Source organism: Aythya ferina, assembly GCF_964211825.1.
Source record: "Aythya ferina genome assembly, chromosome: 2".
NCBI classification, from domain to species: domain Eukaryota; kingdom Metazoa; phylum Chordata; class Aves; order Anseriformes; family Anatidae; genus Aythya; species Aythya ferina.
Genome location: NC_140297.1, coordinates 91238574 through 91257554, shown reverse-complemented (window position 1 = coordinate 91257554; position 18981 = coordinate 91238574). Strand labels below are relative to the sequence as shown.

The 18981-nt window shown below is 38.7% G+C and overlaps 1 protein-coding gene across 3 annotated transcripts in view; it reads right to left on the bottom strand.

Annotated features, from left to right (window-relative positions):
- RPRD1A (regulation of nuclear pre-mRNA domain containing 1A) overlaps window positions 1-18981 on the bottom strand; it is a 42506-nt gene that overhangs the window by 13609 nt on the left and 9916 nt on the right. The window contains exons 2-7 of one of the 3 annotated variants that reach the window (XM_084509538.1): window positions 17648-17777; window positions 16260-16366; window positions 16083-16177; window positions 14989-15115; window positions 14715-14890; window positions 12854-12948 (exon numbers count right to left, since the gene is read on the bottom strand). In XM_084509538.1, the coding sequence (XP_084365664.1) occupies window positions 12892-12948; window positions 14715-14890; window positions 14989-15115; window positions 16083-16177; window positions 16260-16366; window positions 17648-17777 (692 nt within the window). In that variant the 3' untranslated portion in view covers window positions 12854-12891. Of the gene's footprint in view, window positions 1-12853; window positions 13505-14714; window positions 14891-14988; window positions 15116-16082; window positions 16178-16259; window positions 16367-17647; window positions 17778-18981 lie in introns of those variants that run through there. The other 2 variants (XM_084509537.1, XM_084509536.1) reach the window with 2 other exon arrangements.

Here is an 18981-nt window from a genome sequence, read left to right as displayed (position 1 = left end):
GCTGGACACGACCAGTTTATGACTAATGTATACATGGGTATGTGGTACATGTTTCTGACTTGCTCTGAGGTAAGGGGCTTGAGTGTCAGGCATGGGTATGTCACTTTGCTTTCACTCTGCAGTGCAACTCTCACGCAAAGGGCCCTGTGTAAAAGGGGAAACGTGATAACGAAGAGCTCTAAATCCAAGGTATGGTTATGGTAAATGATTTAACCATGATCTATGATAAAACAAAGACTTGCACCAAATCTTGAGATGCAGGCTTCAAGAGCAACTGTAGAAGTCACTATGTAATCAAAAAATACATATATATATATTTATTTTTTTTTTGGAAGGCCTCACCTTGTAAAGCAAAAGGTAATCTCTCTACTCGCACCTTGCAAGGCCACCTGAGTGGAAAACCAAGTTATCCAGGCACAGCAAGCTGAAGGGGCTGTGCAGGCTGGATGAGGCCCTTGGTCACACCGGGGAGCTCTGGCACATTCTTGGTATTGCAAAGACACACTGAAATAAAAAAGCCCCTTCACAACAGTCTTTAAAACCTACGCTGAAAGTTGCAACAGCGCAGGGCATACTTCATAACAATTCCAACAAACTGAACCATGGAGGAGAAAGTTTGTCATGCAATATAGCAAAAGCTGTGTAACGTAGCCTAAAATTCTGCTGAGTACTTGATTATTGGAAGAAAAAGTATTGTTGAACACACACGTGCCTTGAAAAAGCCGGCAACACTGTTTAGCAGATGATTCTGTATGCAACAGCTTGGGAGAAATCTTTGCTGCTGCTGCACATGTTGCACGCGGAGGTGGTACCTCCCATGGACAAGGTTTTAATGCAAGTTCAGACCTCGCATAGCTGTCAGATGAGTACAGCACTGCTCCCACCCACTGCTGGACCGTGAGCCTGCCCACTGTCCCTCACTGCAGCTCATCTTCGCATTTACATTTGCACTGATTGCTGTTTTTATTGGAGCTCTAATTACGTTCAGTATTTTTAAGCAACCTTCTCCTACTGATACATAGGCACTTGCTCACATCAGAAGATACACTTGCTCTAAACCTTAAGTCACATAGTTATGTTTTCTAAAAGTAATAATAAAAAGACGTATTTAAATGCTAAGCATTTACCACTTATATCTAATGAAGCAAATTTGGAGCTTGTGCTCAGCATTTTAAAACTAAAGATAGCTAAAACCTAGATCACATATCTCAATCTTTATTACTTTTGCTTTTTAAGAGCAGCTACTGTAAATACTTACAGACAACTCCAAAATTGAAGTTCAAGTCATCAAGATTGTTTTACAGCCCAGACATAGAAATACCCTCATCGCCCTAAGAATTAATCTTTACTGTTGAACAGAAGAGTAAAGTTACAATCTACAGCTGCTATCATGCAGCACAGTTTCCCTGAGCATGTTGCATGAAAAGCACATTATTCCTCAGCTGACTACAGTGGCTGTTATCCAGCACGGCTTCAAGGATTTGGGGCTAGGATATTTGCCAAGTTGTAGAAGTGTAAGCAGCGTACAGAGGACAGAAATGGAATAAATGAGATGCTCCCAGTCAGCACAGCGACAGGAAGCTTCTTCATCTCGAATCTTAAGATTTGGGGGAAAAAAAAAAAAAAGAAAGAAAAAAAAACACTTTTTTTTTTTTTTTTTTGCATATATATAAAAACTACTTGGCTCGAAAGCAGTTGCATGATCCTGCGGAGTCCAATCCTACTAGCACTGATTAGCCTGATATTAAAGAAGGATTCCTCTATGACTCAAGAATTAGCATTAAGCATAACAAATCTACTGGACTGTGGGCTTGTGAATAAAGGAAGATATCTGCGTTCCACAAAAATGACTTGGATGCTTCTCGGGATGTGGCAGAAGAGACTAGTCAGCCAGGAGGATAAAATATATATAGGTACTGCTTTCTTTCTGGAAATGCTGAGAACAAGGGGTCCAAAATTGTAGAAGAAAGAGCCTGTTCCATTTTCAATAGCACAGGAATGACTTTCTCTTACAGCCATTGCAGCAAGAAAAAACATTAACAGTCCATATAAATCACCGATGAGTCAGAAAACAAAAGGAGCAGTGATTTAAAGATTACTTTCTGGAGGGTAGCCTGGCCACACCAAATGTCTTGCTGCAATCCATATTTTGAGACAGCATGATGGCACAGTAAGAAATCCAGAAGACAGCATATTCTTGAGAGGAACACGTCTGAAAAGGAAGTGGATGAGCACTGGAAGAAACTGCAGTAGAATGCAGCCAGCTTCTCTGATGGTGGAGCACGGCCAGTTTGCGCAGGTTCCCCTGCAACAAACCAGTGTGCACAGTGACTGTGCTTTGGGTTTGTACCTGCAACAGCATTTTGTGCTTTATTCTACAGTCTTTCAGCCTGGGGGTAAAAAGGCTTTGAGATAACATGTCTTAGCAAGATCACCTGGTTTCTTCCACAGACATTATAAATAAGGCCTTGTCACTCCTGCATCTTCAGATAATGCCATAGCTAAGCTCAGTAACTGTGTTGTGATTGAGAGAGCAAATTAATGGGTATGTACATAGACAGAATTTAATTCTCTCCGCAGAGGTCATACCCACTATCTTTCTATGCCAAATGATGGGTTTCTCTACTGGTAACGGCACTCATTTCACTACATGTGACAGCAAGCACAGGAAATACCTGGCTTTCGAGACAGTACGCTAAACTGCTTTGTTAAGTAGGCAGTGTATGCAATGCTAATGAGAGTGGCACGATATTCATACCTAAGCTGTTTAAAACCAAAGGTTGCTTAAGTTATCACTGGTTTAAAAATAAATAAATAAATGCCGCTGCCACCACCAGCCCCAACAAAGTTTTCCTAGGACAGAAGACAGAAAATGGGGAAAGAAGAAAATGTTTTACTGGCTGTCATGCAGTTGTTGCTTAGATTTGTTAGTATGGAATCATAAATGAGAGAAAGACTGAAAAGATACGGCTGGAAGCTACTCATCAACTATCAGTTTAACTAAAACCCTGTTGTTGTTGCATTTTTTTTTTCCTGGATGTTAAATGGTTATCTGAATCTGGTAGGCAAAGCAACCCTGCAGGAAGTTAAGCACAACGATAGCACAGCTTGCTTATCTATCAAATATACTGACCTTAGGGATGAACCACCACTTTCTGACCATGGTTCACTACGGCTGACAGACATTAATTATCTCCATAAGATAACAGCAGCTTTAAATGGGAGATTTTACATTTCTAGAACACCTCCAGAATTTAACCAGGTTTTATCTTGATGCTGCGGTCTCTTAGGCAACAAACAGCACCCGATTCAGCTTCGCTATTGTCTTGATATGTAGGATGGCAACCAAAAACAAGGTGGAGAGGGGGGCGGAAGAGGAAATTCTCTAAGAATGCAACATTCCCAGCATTTCCTTACTGGCCGCAGCACGAGGAAAAAGCAGAATAAGTGATAGAAGAAAAATAACACAATGGGACAAATTACAAATAGTGAATTAGGATGTGATGCAGAAAACAACTGAATTCCTATCTTCTGCCCTCGCAGAATCATTCCTCCTGCTCCGGTAGTCACTAGCAACCTAGATATAAGTTACATTAAAATGTTGTGTTTGAAACATTACAAAGCGTTAATCTTGCAGTTCTGCTGTCCTCGTAATCAGAAGAGCTTACGTTTACTCAGATCAGGACAGCTCAAAGGCTCATTTTAAAGCAGTTTCAATTAGCTCAACACTGCACACAGAATTAAGGAACTCATTTACAGGCAGAACTCTTGAACCCCCAAATCCATTAGCCTTCTACCTCCTTTGCTGTCTCATGCTCTCTATAAGTATTTGGGCTGGAATAAAATGAACCTTATCTGAATACTATTGACTTAAGAGAAACAAAGGGTGAAATAAAAAATGTTATTAGGAGTGAAAAGGAATAATAAGTGCCTACCATTTGAGGAACTAGAGCAAAGGAAGCATCTACTTGACCCCTAAGACTGTAGTTAGATGTAAATCTTGTTTCTCCAACCATCTTTCTTCTCCAACCTTCTTCATTTTGTTCTACTGCTATTTTTGACATGCTGTTAATGTGTTATTTTCAGAAGCGACTTCAAAATAGAAGTATTTTGAATGGTGAACTCAAAGCTCAAACATTTCCTACCAAACTTTCAGCTCTGCATCGTTGACAGCTGAACATCCCCTTGCCATGTAATAACTGATGAAGCAGCCACTACACATCTCCCACATTCAAACTCTGTGTGCAGCAAAGCTTTAAACCACCGCATGTGCTGTTTGCAAAACTAGGTCTCCCCATGCAGTTTGCAGGGCCTTGAAGATAGAGCTGAATACAAGCTTTTATTTATATATGTAAATAAAAATAAAAGAAAAAAAAAAAAGAAAAAGAAAAAGAAAAGAAAAAAGAGGAAACATTCAAATTGCAGCAGATCAAAGGCTTAATTTTACAATGATTTCTATTAGTCATCAGTTGTCTACATCTAAATCGAGGACTCATGGACTACCTTCAAAACTTCAGGACTTGTGCTAATGATACTGATTCATATTCCAGCCCTCCAACGTGCATCTACTGCAACTTCTAACATTTCTTTTAAAAGTATGTGCATTCTTCTGCTTTCTTTGTTTTCCCCCTCACCCCCACTTAAAAATGAGATTAAAAATGCTGTGGCAAGCATGCCCAGCTACGTAGAGAGAAATGATGATCACTTTTGAACCAAGAAACTACTCTGAATCTGGAACCAGATAATGTTTCTAAACAGACATTTATATTTCAGAGTACTTATTATGACTGCTATCAAAAATGTAATTTTCTGCCTAAAAAGTCACATTACCTTCTTCTTCTGCCTATGCACCTCAAAAATACCCTTCTCACTGGCCTAAGAAGTGCTTTTCTTTTTGTTTGTTGTTCGTGTTGGTTTTTGTTTGTGTGTACAAGTGCAAAACCCAAGTCATTAAAATCTCCTGTGTAACACTTAGACATTAAAGTGTCCCCTGGATGTTCCCATTTAAATATGTACTATCCCACTTCACATAACGAAGTTTTTCTTCATTTAGAAAAAGCTACAACTTATTTTCCTTCATTTTCTTGATAGACCAGTGGAATTGATTTGATAGCTGTTTGAAAGTTTCTCCAAGTCGATTTGAATTCATGATGTATTTCTAAAGTACCATAGCCCTGAGAGCACGCTGTGAGGTCAACTTCACAGACAATGAAAATTAATCAGAAAGGTGTTTTTGTGAAAATACACTAAAATAAAGACTAAACTAAACAAAAACAACAACAACAAAAAGATTTCAGCTAATACTGAAAACAGGCATGAGAAAGCAGCTCAAACCACCAGCTCTTCAGATTAATGCTGTTAGAGGAATACTGCTTCCATCCTATTGCATGCAAACACTTTCACCCTCAACTGAACTATCTTTCAAGATGATACAGCACAGTGATAAAAGGATGTTTAGTGACTGGTGATGTTTTTTGATTCCTATAAACGAACAGGTAACCCTCCTAATCCCACACAAGTTAGCTCAGCTCTCCATCCCACCGTTACTCCTAGCCAGTGTGCCCCATCCTCAATCCAACCTCCTCAACCCAACCTCTTGATGTCTTCTACATCCCACAAGGATTGTTTTGGCAAAAAGCACCAGAGACTACAGCTGGTTCCAAGCTACACACAATGCCTGGAGAGGAAACTAAGAGAGAAATGCTACTGAGATACTCCTTTGGGCCTCTCTACTACTCACAAAACTAAATTTGCCAAACGTAAGGAACTAAACTATTTTTGTTTCCCTGTCAAATGAAAGAAGAATTGATGGACTGTCCACATGACTGCTCCGGTCTAGTCTCCTGAGAAATCACCACTTACAAGCCTACTATAATAACAGTACACACTTCCCTTGTCCACCATTCACTGCCAACACCAGCTGGAATGTGCTTCAAAAATGCTTTTTACTCTCTAACCAAGTCAACTTCACATACTTTTTATCTGGGAAATACTTCTTCATACTATATAGCAGAAAAAAACTCAAGACAATGCACAGAATTCGTATGTCATCCTGCGTTGTTTCCCTGTATTCTGTTTTACCTTATTCCACCATTAGTCCACAGCATTCCAGATTCTGACAGTGGAAAAGCTTTAACAACTCAGAATTAGACTAATTCAGCTTTCTTTTAGCAAAACTGAAACACATCTCAACTGTTTTAGCAGAAGTAAACGCACTCTGGCCTTTCTTTTGGTTGAAAATTAAATTTTAAGGCAAGCCTAAGGACCGTTTTACGCCCTTACCAGGTGATGGGGAGCACTCCTATGAAAAAAGGCTCCAATATCTCCCTTTACAAAGCAGCCAGGCTGTGAAACTAACTTAGCAAGAGTTCTTGTGGAATATATTGCTTTCTCATTGCTGCTGAAATTGCCTTGCTTGTTCATTACATCCGCTAGATACATACAGTTTCAAGAGACAACTAATGAGTAGAGTAGGAGTTTTACTCTATTCAAGAGTAATGAGTGCTGGTGTTTTTAAATGGTCCTCAACCACATTTCAATTCATAGCCTCCAAGTTGTTCTCCCCACTCTCCCTCCTGTATGGTACCCTCCTCTCGATCAGGGAACTCATAGAATCGTTTAGGTTGAAAAAGAAGACCTCTTAGATCATCAAGTCCAACCATACAAATGAAGGTATGGAGAAAATAATTCACCTTCTAAGACAACACGTTTTGCAGTAAGATGCTAGGAAAAAATGCTTGTATGGACAAACATATATATTACAATAAAAATCTCAGCTTCCAATTGCAATCAAGGCAAAAATGAACATTTGGTCCAGGTAGTTGCAGCAACACTGAAAGCCCTGCAGTTCTCTTCCTTGCTAGGCCATCTCCTCCAGCATTGATTCAGAATACATGTCGTGTGCACTTCCAGTAAGAAGGTAAGACTTCCAGATGGACTTTTCTAGAGGATAAAAAGACTATCATTCTTGGAATTTGATTTTCAAAATCAGGTCGGTCTTAAACTCCAGTTGCTACCAACAAGCTGAAAAGAGAGATTCTTCAAAACTATTTCATCTGCATGCTTTAACAGAAAGATAACAGCAGATTTTAAGAGTTGGATTTATCAGCAAGAGCCCAGCTAGGGGAACCACCATATGCCCTAACAGTTCTCATCTTCACAGCTGGCACCCTCAGCCTACTGCTTCATGAACTGACCCACTTCATCAGCACTATTCTTTGAACTCTCCTTAAGCACCAGGAGATTATTTTATTACACGCATGGGTTTTACTTAAGTAAAATGTCTCGGGGGTAACAGTGACTTAGCCATTGGTGTAAATGTGATGGTTTTTATTTATAAAAAATCACTTTGAATCCTACTAAACAGTATTTCTGCCCTCTACGTTGAACTTCAGCTGAAAGGATACAGAAGGTACTAACTTCCACAATCTGCTACTAAAGGAATTAGCAGAGGAATTTGTTCCTAAACAAAAGCCCTCTGGAGAGCTACTGGTCTAAGAAGATGACCCCAGTACCATTATGTCTTAAACTACCTGTTAGGTTTTTTAGTTAGTGATGGCAAAGTTGAAGGTGTTATTCAGAAAATGAGTAGCTATTTGAAAAGCACATACAGACCATAAAAGATGTATGAAATGGTCACAAGAAACCTCATGACTAGTTCAGTAGTTTAGTCATGAATTTGAACCAGGAAAACAAAAGTTTTGGTACCCAATTAAAACAGGTCAACCATGAGTTCAAAATAATTTGACATCAGAATTATTAAGATTAAGTGTGATCCTTATATCTGTCATGCAAGATTCAAATGAGCTCTTTGAAATTTTTATTTTTGGTGAGTTTGCACATAACTGATGGACTGAGTGACAGACTAATTTCAATTGATGCCCTGCATTTAAAAAAAAAAAAAAAAAAAAAACAACACAGGGAAACTATATTGTCCATTGACACCACAACATAACGAAGTATTCTAGAACAAGAACACAAATAGTTCCCATTACGCAGACATGGAGATGTGCCCAATAACATGAGGTAATTCCCTATTTCATTATAGGCTTTGAAAATATTTGCTATTTGCCATCTCTGGCTCTCACAGGAAAATAATCCATTTGCTTCTATGTGTATGTGAAGACACATAAATATTACCACCCTGCCCAAGATCTAAAGTGGATGCAAGTTTTCTTTAAAATGCCATCTCAAGCACAGACTGTAGACTGTTTCCTTGCTGGGCACAATTCTTCAAAGAGTTACTAGCCCCGTCCACAAACGTGAGTGCTGTTAAGCTCTGCATCAGATTTTAGGCAAAACACTTTTTGTACCTAACACCACACTGCTTTTAAGTGGAAACATCTCAAGTTTGGATCTAAGATGGAACGAAATCTGCTTTATGTTGTCTCAGCAAGGCTGACAGAGAAAGGAAGCTGATGTTCTAGCCATTTATCTTCTTTCTTCTGTCAGAGATACCTAGTAGCACTTCTCATCAGCCCTTACAGCCAAGCAGATCTTTATCAGAAGTGCAGTGAAACATGAGGTCACAATCAAGAGTAACTCGAGTACAGTGCTTCCTTTTCAACTGCAGCATATAGACACTTGAGGACAGGGACAGGGAGGGGAGGGGTGTGCAAGCAGGGTTTACAGTTCTGTTCACTTCATATTTACAATAAAGAAAAAAAATGGCTCCTAAAAAAGTTTCAGCCCTATTGAGAAAAGCATCTGAAAAAATCTAGTTTAAACGGTATTATTGTGGGAAATTAAAACTTGTAGTTAAGACTACACGTTTTCTACAAGAACTACATGGCCAGCACTGACAGAAATATGCGCTACAGTTTCAATCTTTAAATGTTTTTGTTTTGTTTTGTTTTTCTTCCAGCAAATAAGTAGCTGGTTAACACAAAACATCTGCTGAAGAAAGCACCCAGAATTGTCCAGTCTCCAGCTGTCCTTCGACACTGAAGGAGAAGTTCTAGCTGGAACACACTGCACTGATTATTCCATTTTCACTTTCCCATCCTCTCAGGTGTTTATTTGCACAAAAAAAAAGGAATCCATTACATACCTGCAAAATTGTTCTTCTGAAGATGACAAATAGATCCATTCATTTTGGTTAACAGGATCAAGGTTTTGGCTTACAACAGCCAGGAACATTGTCTAAAGGACTTGTCGTAAACAACAAGTCCTACCTAGGTATGACCATTATCTTCCCCCTGTATGTTTATAGTGTGGAATTCAAGAAGCACCTCAGAGTATAAGTACCTGTACTTGTTTTTTTGTTGGTGGTGGTTGGTTTTTGTTTGTTTTAAATAAAATGTAAGCTAAAGAGTGAAGTTCTAGAAAACCACCCTAATAATCAAAAGATTATTCTTATTTTACAAGGATGAGCAAAAGTACAACCTACAACCTGTCCAATCTGTTAAAAAAGCCAAGGATTTATACTCAAAATTACTGGTAATTCAATTTAAAAAGTAGAAGTCTGCAAATGTCTGTTGTGCTGAGTGACAGATCTCTGAAGCCTAACACTTTCGGCTACAAATTGACAAACTATGCATCATGGTACCTCAGACTCCAGTCGTTGGTTAATATAAAAACATTTTTTATTGGTCAAGCGAAGAGGGGTTATAAGGTGGTTATGAGAAATGGAGCTAAGAAATATTATTCTCATAAAACAGGCACAGCACAGAAGGACAAAATTCACTGATGGCTTGACTTTGCTGCATTTGACGTAAGAGTTGCAGTCCTCCACTCTAGTCCAGCAAATTACTTCTACAAAAGTTAACCTTTACAACTGGATGTCCTGCCATTTCTTCATATAGAAAGGAAACATACGAACAGCTACATTTGAAAAACAGACTATCAATCTGTAAACATGCTAAGCAAGCCTAATTCTAGTGCAGATAAGACATAATTTCCCTCCCGTTCTTTAACTTCTAATCTATTAAACCTTAAAAAGATATGAGTACAGCTGTGATGGCTGAATTCTGCCCAATCGCCTTCAGATAGATAATGCAAACTCACTGATCTTGATATTGTATCTTTTTTGAAGATCACTGAACCTCAGTGATTATAAATTCAGTAAAGGACTTGCGCTGTGCAACTCAAGAGGAATAGAGCCTCAAGACATTTACACCACATGACAGATCTCAAGTGGTCAGTACGAGGAAGGGCTCTGAACAGGTCTACACCAATCTCTAAGCACAGGGGTCTGTTTCTGAGTCCTATTTCGTTTTGTACAGGGTATGGTAACTACAATGAAGTGAATCTATTCACCAGAGATCCGTAGTCTACAATCCTCTCCTGATGGATAACAGTAACATACATTTCTCAAAGAAAAACAGTGAAGATTACTTGACATTGGCCCACAAAAGAGTCCTAGTGAAGCATCTCCTCCCTTTTTTTCCTTACAGAGATCCAAATTCATGCTCTCCTCAGCCCATGAGTATCTGAATTGATCACCTCTTTCTGGAGAAGTCACACTACCCTGAACTGAAAGCATTCTCGATCCAGATTCAATTCCCTCAGCTTTAATCCTAAATAGAAATAAATGTGATGATTCACAATGTCAAAAGAAACCACAGTATAGAACAACTATTTGGTATCCTTACTTAGAGAGACTTCCATTGCCAACATAGTATCAGAGGACCTTAAATCCCCAGAACAGTCCTGATCCAGCATGGATAAGCCTTCTTGAAAACACCCTGCTATTTCCCAACTAACCATTTTGTCATCATTGCACTGCTAACAACAGTTACAGTACAGCTTGGTTCCAATTCAAGATTAACCTGTGGTTCTGCCACGCATAGGGATTTGCAGATCTCCTACAATGCTGCACAGCAAACTCCATCCTAAACCATAAAGCAGCGTAGGATTCATACTACAAGTTAATCTTTCTCAACTTTGAGCAAAACACAGCAAAAGACTTCAGCTGTTCAGCTGCAAAGTTACAAATTAATTCCAATTACTTCAAGTGGACTTAAGAAGTTAATGACTGAATCTATCACCCTAAGTTCACGTGGCACTGCATGAAACAAGCTGGCAAAAATGTACTAGGTGAGTATAAGGGGTCTAAAGAAAAAACTGCAATGAAAGCACTACACTACCTGTGATGCCTTTACTGTTAGCCAAGACCATGATGAAAACAGTAGACTGTAGCATCAGTCCAGTCTTGCACTAAGAAACAAAACCTGAACATCAAAGGCCTGTTATAATATACCACTACCACCCCTGACTTCCTTCACATATTTGAAACCATTAAGCTGGAACTGAACAAAGCAAAGAGCCTTCAACTCCAGGGCTGCAGGCTGGGATGAGAAACTGCTTGCTGTTTACCCGTAAAATTCAACAACAGAATTAAAACTTTTAGGAAGACAAGTTAAGTTATATTGAGCCATAAAGCTCAACCATTAAATAAAAGTGCATTGAACATATTCTATTCTCTCAACATGCTAAGAAACCACAATTATAACCAGATGTGAGAGTGCAGGGATGTGAATATTGTTTATATAGCTGTATAAAATAAGGAATGCAAGAAAACATCAAACATCTTAATTAAATGCAAGCTGCTGAAACACAGCAGGCCTCCTAGCATAGCATTTCCTCCATAAAAACTCAGATTTTGTGAGAATAATATTGCCAAATTTAAGGTGGTAAGTAGTTATAAACCTTATGCAAGAAATTGAGTCACCCAGCATATGCTAAGTGTAGCAATGCTATGTTTTTTCTAACAAACACAGTTGAGAGCAGGCTGTCTTGAAGCATTTTTCTAGGAAAAAAAGGTAGTATTACCTCCCGCCCACGCTTGTAAGTCATGTAAGATTCCACACTACCAAAGCCTTTACTTGAAATTTAGTAAGAGCCTACAATAAGACTGTAGAAGTAGCAAAAGCAAAGCAATAGTAAATCAAGTACTTCTCTTGTTTATGCCATCCCTGTATTTTTAAGGTCATGATCATTCTAGAAAACCTACAGCACGGTCTTTATCACACAGACATAAGGGCACCTTGATTTGTGTATAGCTAGTTCTCTGTTCCTGCACAACATAAATATCTCTTCCCCAGCCTTCAGTGAGACCGACAGATTAACCAACAAAAACTAAAGAATGGGCAAAGGGGCAGGACAGGGGTGCAACAAGGAGGCAGATAGAAAGGAATGAATCGAAGTAGAAAATAGAAAATATTAATCCTCGAGGTTCTGGAAAAAATATGTTCCTACAAAATCTTTCTGCAAAAGTGTCCGTCTTCTCTAAGATAGAAATATGCCTAGCTATAAATGCCAGATAAGTTTCCAAATACAACTGCAGTACGCTGAATCTCAAATATTTATACTTCTTTAAAACTTACAAAGGTGAAGGGAAAATGCCCTTTAGGGCAATCCTAAATTTGAGGGGGTTCCTGAAGGGGCATAAGAGCAATTATAAAATATACCTCTCCTCTGTTACCTGCATAGATTTACCTCAATAAAGTTCTTTACTGCACTTGTGAAGGACAACTTCTACATCCACCACCCATCATTTCTGATGTTCATATAAGCCCATTAACTACAGTGTAAGTTAAATAGCTGAAGTCTGACAAAGTCTTGTTTTCACAGTTCTTTGCTTTTGGTTATGGCAACTTCAATGCAAGTGACACCCAGATTCCTGCATTTGGATCTTGGAATGATTTAACCAAAAGGACTTGTGAATTTTAAGAACAACCACGTGAAAGTTTTACTTTTGAAGAAAAAGGAATGGCACTGGATAAATGCTCATCCATCTCAGGCATAAATTCAGTCATGTTTGTGAGAAGATAGATGACAATAGCAGAGGTCTAGTATGAGTAGTTACAGGATTCCTCCCCTTCAGTTTTCAAAAACAACAGACAATACAAGATTTTGATTCTTAAATTTATTTTTAGCAGGATGTGTGTACTAATGGATGGTGACATCATTAGGAGATAGGTCCATGTCCACCACCTGCAACAGAAGCTAGACAGATGTTAAAGAAAACATAATTTAAGAGTTAAAAACGACACTACTTACCCAGAGCAGAGTTATGAAAGTCACCTACTAAGCAGTACGGTTAGCTCCTGGTGTAGACATAATAGCTCATATTATTTATCTGTTGCCAAAATTTCCTGTCAAGGTTCAATGCTAATGCATATGTTACCTTGATTTTGGTGGGAATCATTAAGTTCTGTTTAGAAATAACTATTATAGCAACAACTATTAAAAAAAAGTACTAATGCAAAGATTGGTTATTCCAAGTCACTCACCTGTAAACTTTCCTCACAAGAAAAGAGACCTGCAAATTTAGGTCTAAAGCTCCAGTCTAGAGTTTAAAGACACCAAGAATTCTCTGGAAATTCAAATCCTATTAAACCAGGTCAACAGTAGGTAACATCTCTCAGATTCACTAAGAATGCAATCATTTAAGGTTTCCTGTTTTTTCAGGTTCCTTTGTGCAGTTGGATCAGTTGCTAGTGCGATCAACGCTACCATGAGTGCCATCTATCTTATGTGAAGTTGGTTGATATTCTTCCCCCTTGGGTGAAGATAAATACAGTGAAGTTAGCAGGAAAAAGCTTCATCAATTCCTTTTCTGTGAGGCACAGAGCAAAGGAAGTCAGGAAACAAGAGCAGCCTAGAAATAACATAACTTCAGATGCATCATGAACAGCATTTTCCCAAGCCAGGACACAGGACCTGACTGAACTCAAGTTATGAGGTTACAAAAGCATAAAGAAACCGAAGTGAAAAAAGTTTTCATGATAAGCCTGTATTACATGAAACCTGAAAAGCAATTAATTCGTGAACATAAAGATTATGCACATATGCTGCAGTTACAGGGCACGGCAAATGTACAGCTATTTTCCCCCTTGCAAAACAAGGCAGCTTCAATTTCATTGCTCTATTACCCAAGTCAGGGCTTGAATCTATGTCTCATAGTTTAGAGAAGGGATTTGGGAAGCAATGGATGTGAAATTATAGAACTGTTTAAGAAAGGCAGAATGTTCACCAGGGGTTTTGGCAGTATTACTCAATAGGAAAACAAAACAAGTCACTGGTAATAGTGAGGAATGGGGTAACTCAGTAGATCACCCACTCACAGTGAGCTGTTCACTTGGCTTCCCTCTTTTACCAACAATTTGTCCTATCCTACTGGTCCCAGTGCTAAAAATGCTGGTAATCAGTTGTATTAGAGGCTAAAGAACCTAAAGTTATGTTTTACTAAGATTAATAGATACCCAAGTCAGGTTAAAAAGTTATGTAGAAGCCAGTAATTAAATTCTTATCCTTTACGTGACTTCACAAACCTTTGACTACCAGAAAGATCAAGCCCTTTCACACAAAGGATATTATACCATGTAATACATAGTTAAGACTTACAACAATAAATAAAAAGAACAAGAAAAAGTTAATTCTGCATGGAGTAAAGTTTGTACCATTAAGGGTAAGATTTTCTACCTGCACAAGTAAAATTAAGCCTTTACATACTGCGCAGACCAAACATCCTAAAACACAAAAAGACGAACACTGAAGTGATTGAAGTGGTAATATTACCTAAAGTTGAGCTGGTTTAATAGATTTAGAATCCTAGAACCAAATAAGTCTCATTAATAACATGCTGGAAACAAAGACCTAACTGGCAATTAAATATTTACCTTTGGAGAAAAAAAGCTGTTTAGGCAAACTGAAAACATTTGCAAGATCAAGCTAGAGCAAAGAATGGACTAAAACAAAACATTACGCACTTCCAGCTTATGTTCTTTCTCTGCAAGGAATTCTTTTTGACATCGCAGGAAGTCTGACAACATTCGAGTTAGCTGTTTTCTATCATCTATTTCAGCTGCCAACCTGCCATTGTAATCCGCCAGCAACATACATGCATCATCTACCATTTTGGAAAGTTGCTCTCCAGATTCCTTATCTAAAAAGCAAGCAGAGAGAAAGAGGTAAAGCATGATTTCATTCTATGTTGTTGAGTTTGCATAACAGCATTTCATTTACTAGATCCCCAACCCTCACCTGTTATCCTGTCTAATAGAGACACATCTTGGACCTCTAGAGGCAAAGACGCTATTCTCTGATGAACTGCTGCATCCCCAGAGGCAGCATTTTCTAGTTCTTGTAACGCTCTAATGAGATCTGTGGTCTGAAAAAAGCATGGAAGATCAAGAACTAGTTTAAGTAAACAAATTCTAGTAAAAAAACAGTGTATCACAAGCTTATTGAATCAATCTGATGGCATTTTTAAAAACATTTATGGCATCAGCATCATATTGACATCTATCCCCTCTCAGACAAAAAAATACAAGTTCTCAGAAGAATGTTTCAGTCTTCCTAGTTTTAAAGACCACTTTCCTAAAATAGACTTTTCATTGAAGTTCTACTTATCTTTGTTCCCACCCTGGAAACCAAATGACAACCTAAAATGAGAACCAATCAGAACTAATGCTAAAAGACAGACAAACAAAGCAAGATACAGTACATATATTCTGCTTTAGTGTCAAACTGACTACTACAGCATGCTCAATGTCTGAACTCCAACTTCTAGCCTGAAATACTTCAAAGAAAAGTTTGACAAGGGCTGAAGATGAATACTGTCTACAACTCTTTGGTGGATTACACCTCACAAACGGGTAGTAAATGACAGGATTGTTTTCTAACTATTGCTCAGAAACTGTAACTAGAAAGTGTTGCAATGCCAACAGATCCTTTGTAGTCCAGAAAAAAAAAATCAATGTAATGTTAAACTACCTTTTCATAGAAGAATGAAGATTCCCAGCATGAGGTATCTTTAGGAAATAAACTTATGTAGCCAATAAGATTCATCTTACCTTGGTATGAGAAGGTTGTAGGGACAGGTAAAAAAGCACAGCAGTCTCTCCTTACAAAGCTAATACAGGTCATAAAATATAACTGAGCACAGTACTGGGGTAATCTTGCATCCTACTGGGGCAAAGTTCAGTCACTTGGACTAAAGAAAGGGGTCTAGTCACCTTTGCTCATAAAAAGTAACTAATTAAAAAGAAAAGCAGAGACCCACTGAAAAACAAGAGCAGCTGAATAATTTGTATCAAAACATTTGCAAATACAGAGTTCTATAGATGTTATTTTACCTGTGGAGGGTCAGTGGGAGAACTTCGAGGTGAACAGTTATTTTCATCAACTTTTATCTGTTCATATGTACGCTTCCTCACCTTTCTGTCTCCATCTAAATGAAAACAAACTGAAATGTTATTTCTCCGGCTCCTCAAACAAGAGGCTGAGTTTTCATACACACACAAAATACTTACACAATGCTTGCCTAAGTTGTTCTAACACATCGTTTTCATAAACAGACCTTTCTTCCCAGATAGACAGCACTCGGCCAAGGTGCTTTTTACAACTTTCATCAGACTCACTGTTACAAGAAAAAAAAGCAGAAATCAGCACCAAGTAAAAATACAGCACAATCAGACTACTACAGCATGACTATCTTTCACTGAAGGATGTCGGCATACTTCATCAACATCAAAGTAAGAGAAGTTTAATAACCTCAGAAAATAACAAAACGACATTTTACAGAGAAGAGACCAGTTCAAGATGTCTTTGCAAGCACAACTAAGCAAAAAGTCAGCTCCCAATCCCTTGCTTCTATTTGTTTGCTCAATCCATACTAGGCCTGTACCCTTATTATATAAACACTGTAAATAGTTTTGCATTGTTTTAACAGCTCTAAAGCTTTATATGAAAACAATTCTGCATCAAGACCTGGGCGTCGTTGTCATACAACAAGAGGGATGTCTGCTGGGGAAAAACAAATCATGAATACTAGTAACGAGACATACCAAAATGCTGTAGCATATAAATGCAGACTGAAAAGTAAGACCTAATTTAAGGCAGCGCTAACACTTGAAGGCAAAAATGATTGAATACAGATGAATTTACAGCGTAACTTCATCTAATAGCATTAAGACTCTCCGTCCTGGTTTCAGTTAGAACAGAGTTAATTTTCTTCCTAGTAGCTGGTGGAATGCTGTGTTTTGGCTTAGGATGAGAAGAGTGCTGATAACACCCCGATGTTTTAATTGTTGCAGAGCAGTGCTTATACCAAGCCAAGGACATCTCAGCCTTTTGCTCTGTCCTGCCAACAGGCAGGCTGGGGGTGCAGTAAGAGCTGGGAGGGGACAGACCCAGGACAGGTGACCCAAACTAGCTAAAGGGGTATTCCATACCATCTGACGTCATGCTGAACAATATATAGGGGTGGCTAGCCGGGGGGAGGGGCCGGACTGCTCGGGGTTAGGCTGGGCATCGGTCAGCGGGTGGTGAGCAATTGCATTGTGCATCACTTGTTTGTACACATTATTAGTAGGAGTACTATTATCATCATTGTATTATTATTATTTTGTCTTATTAAACTGTCTTTATCTCAACTCACGGGCTTCACTTTCCATCTCTCTCCCCCGTCCCAGAGAGGGAGGGGGGAGGGTGAGCGAACAGCTGCGTGGTGTTTAGCTGCCGGCCAGGTTAAACCACGACACTCTCCAAGATCAGATGAACACTAAATAAATTAACATGACTTCAGACACAGAATTAGCTCACAAGGACTAGCCACACCAGAAGGGATGAGCTGAAGGCTGCTCTAAATCCCCCTCAAATCAAGTGTGATGAAGGACACTGCATGTAACAGTTACTGTACCTTGAAACATGCTTAAAAGCCTCCACTATTACTGGAGCAAAGTCTTTTGTAAATTCTGGTCCTTTCCTTTTGCTGTTCTGTATGACATCATTGGCCAAGTACAGGAATGTCAGCTTCCTATTTGGTTTTGCTAATAAAAAAGAACAAACCAGAATAATTAGAAATGTAAGTTCTTCCAACTAACACAGTTTTCCATATCTACGGTAAATGCAAAAGACAAATTACATGTTTTTCTTATTTTCATTACCACTTATATTTTGTTTTAATTTTGTATTTAAAGCTGTACAGTGGCTTTTCCCTCTCTTCTGCTGTAACTCTTTGCTCAGATTCTTCCTCCTTCATAAGCTGACAAGTTCCCTCTAGCCCCATCTTTGAAAGCAATTATATAAAAACATGATATCCCCAAATGTTCTTCATACTTTCAGGTGTTTTTCTGAGCCTGATGTGACTGACTTATTTGGAAACCTTCATGGATTTGTTCCAAGTATTTCAGCATCTCCTTGAGTCTACAAAAGTTCCTTACTCCCACCAAGTCCTCTAACAAGGAGCTTCACGGGTCTGCTATCATTCACATGAAGAACCTCATTCTTTCGGTTTGAATTTCACTCTGACCTAACTCCTCAGATTTGAGCAAACCAAATGGTCAATTCCTAATCAACCTCTCCACACCAATTTGTTACACCCCTCATTGCCCAATCACTAAAACATTCATGTGCCTGCAGCTGGCATCTCATGAAACACATTTTCAAAAATCACTTTGTCTGCTGTAGTTCTCCAAGCATCTTAAGCATTTTACCCCAATCCCATCAATTTGCAATATAATTAAAGTTTCCACCTTAGAGGTTATTTTTGAAATTGTATCCCGCATTGCTACTCAGCAATTTTAAATTGCCATTCACACTTCATCTAGTCTTTATTAGTCTATGAATTTCAGAGCTGCAGCTCTTATTGTAACTCTTCTAATCTTGCGTTAATACCAGAAAAATCTTCAGTACCTGCAACAGCCACACAGCCTCAGTGTGTATGCTCTCACTTGAAAAATAAGTTCCTCTTGAATGAAAAGACTTATTATTTTCTGTCCTCTCAGAGAAAGGAGTACCGTGGTAAATCCAGTCTAGGCATTTGTATTATTATCATCCCAAACTTGTACTCAGTTCCCCAAATGATTTCATTTTGTTCACTTCCACTCCCATCTCTTAAACATGCCAGAGGGTGACCCCCCTTTACACACACACACACACACTCAGTGTTGAGGTATTTCCACTCTAAAGTAGTGTTTCTGAATATGAATTTTGCGCTACAGAAGAAATCCTCTAAAGAACTTCTACTTTGAA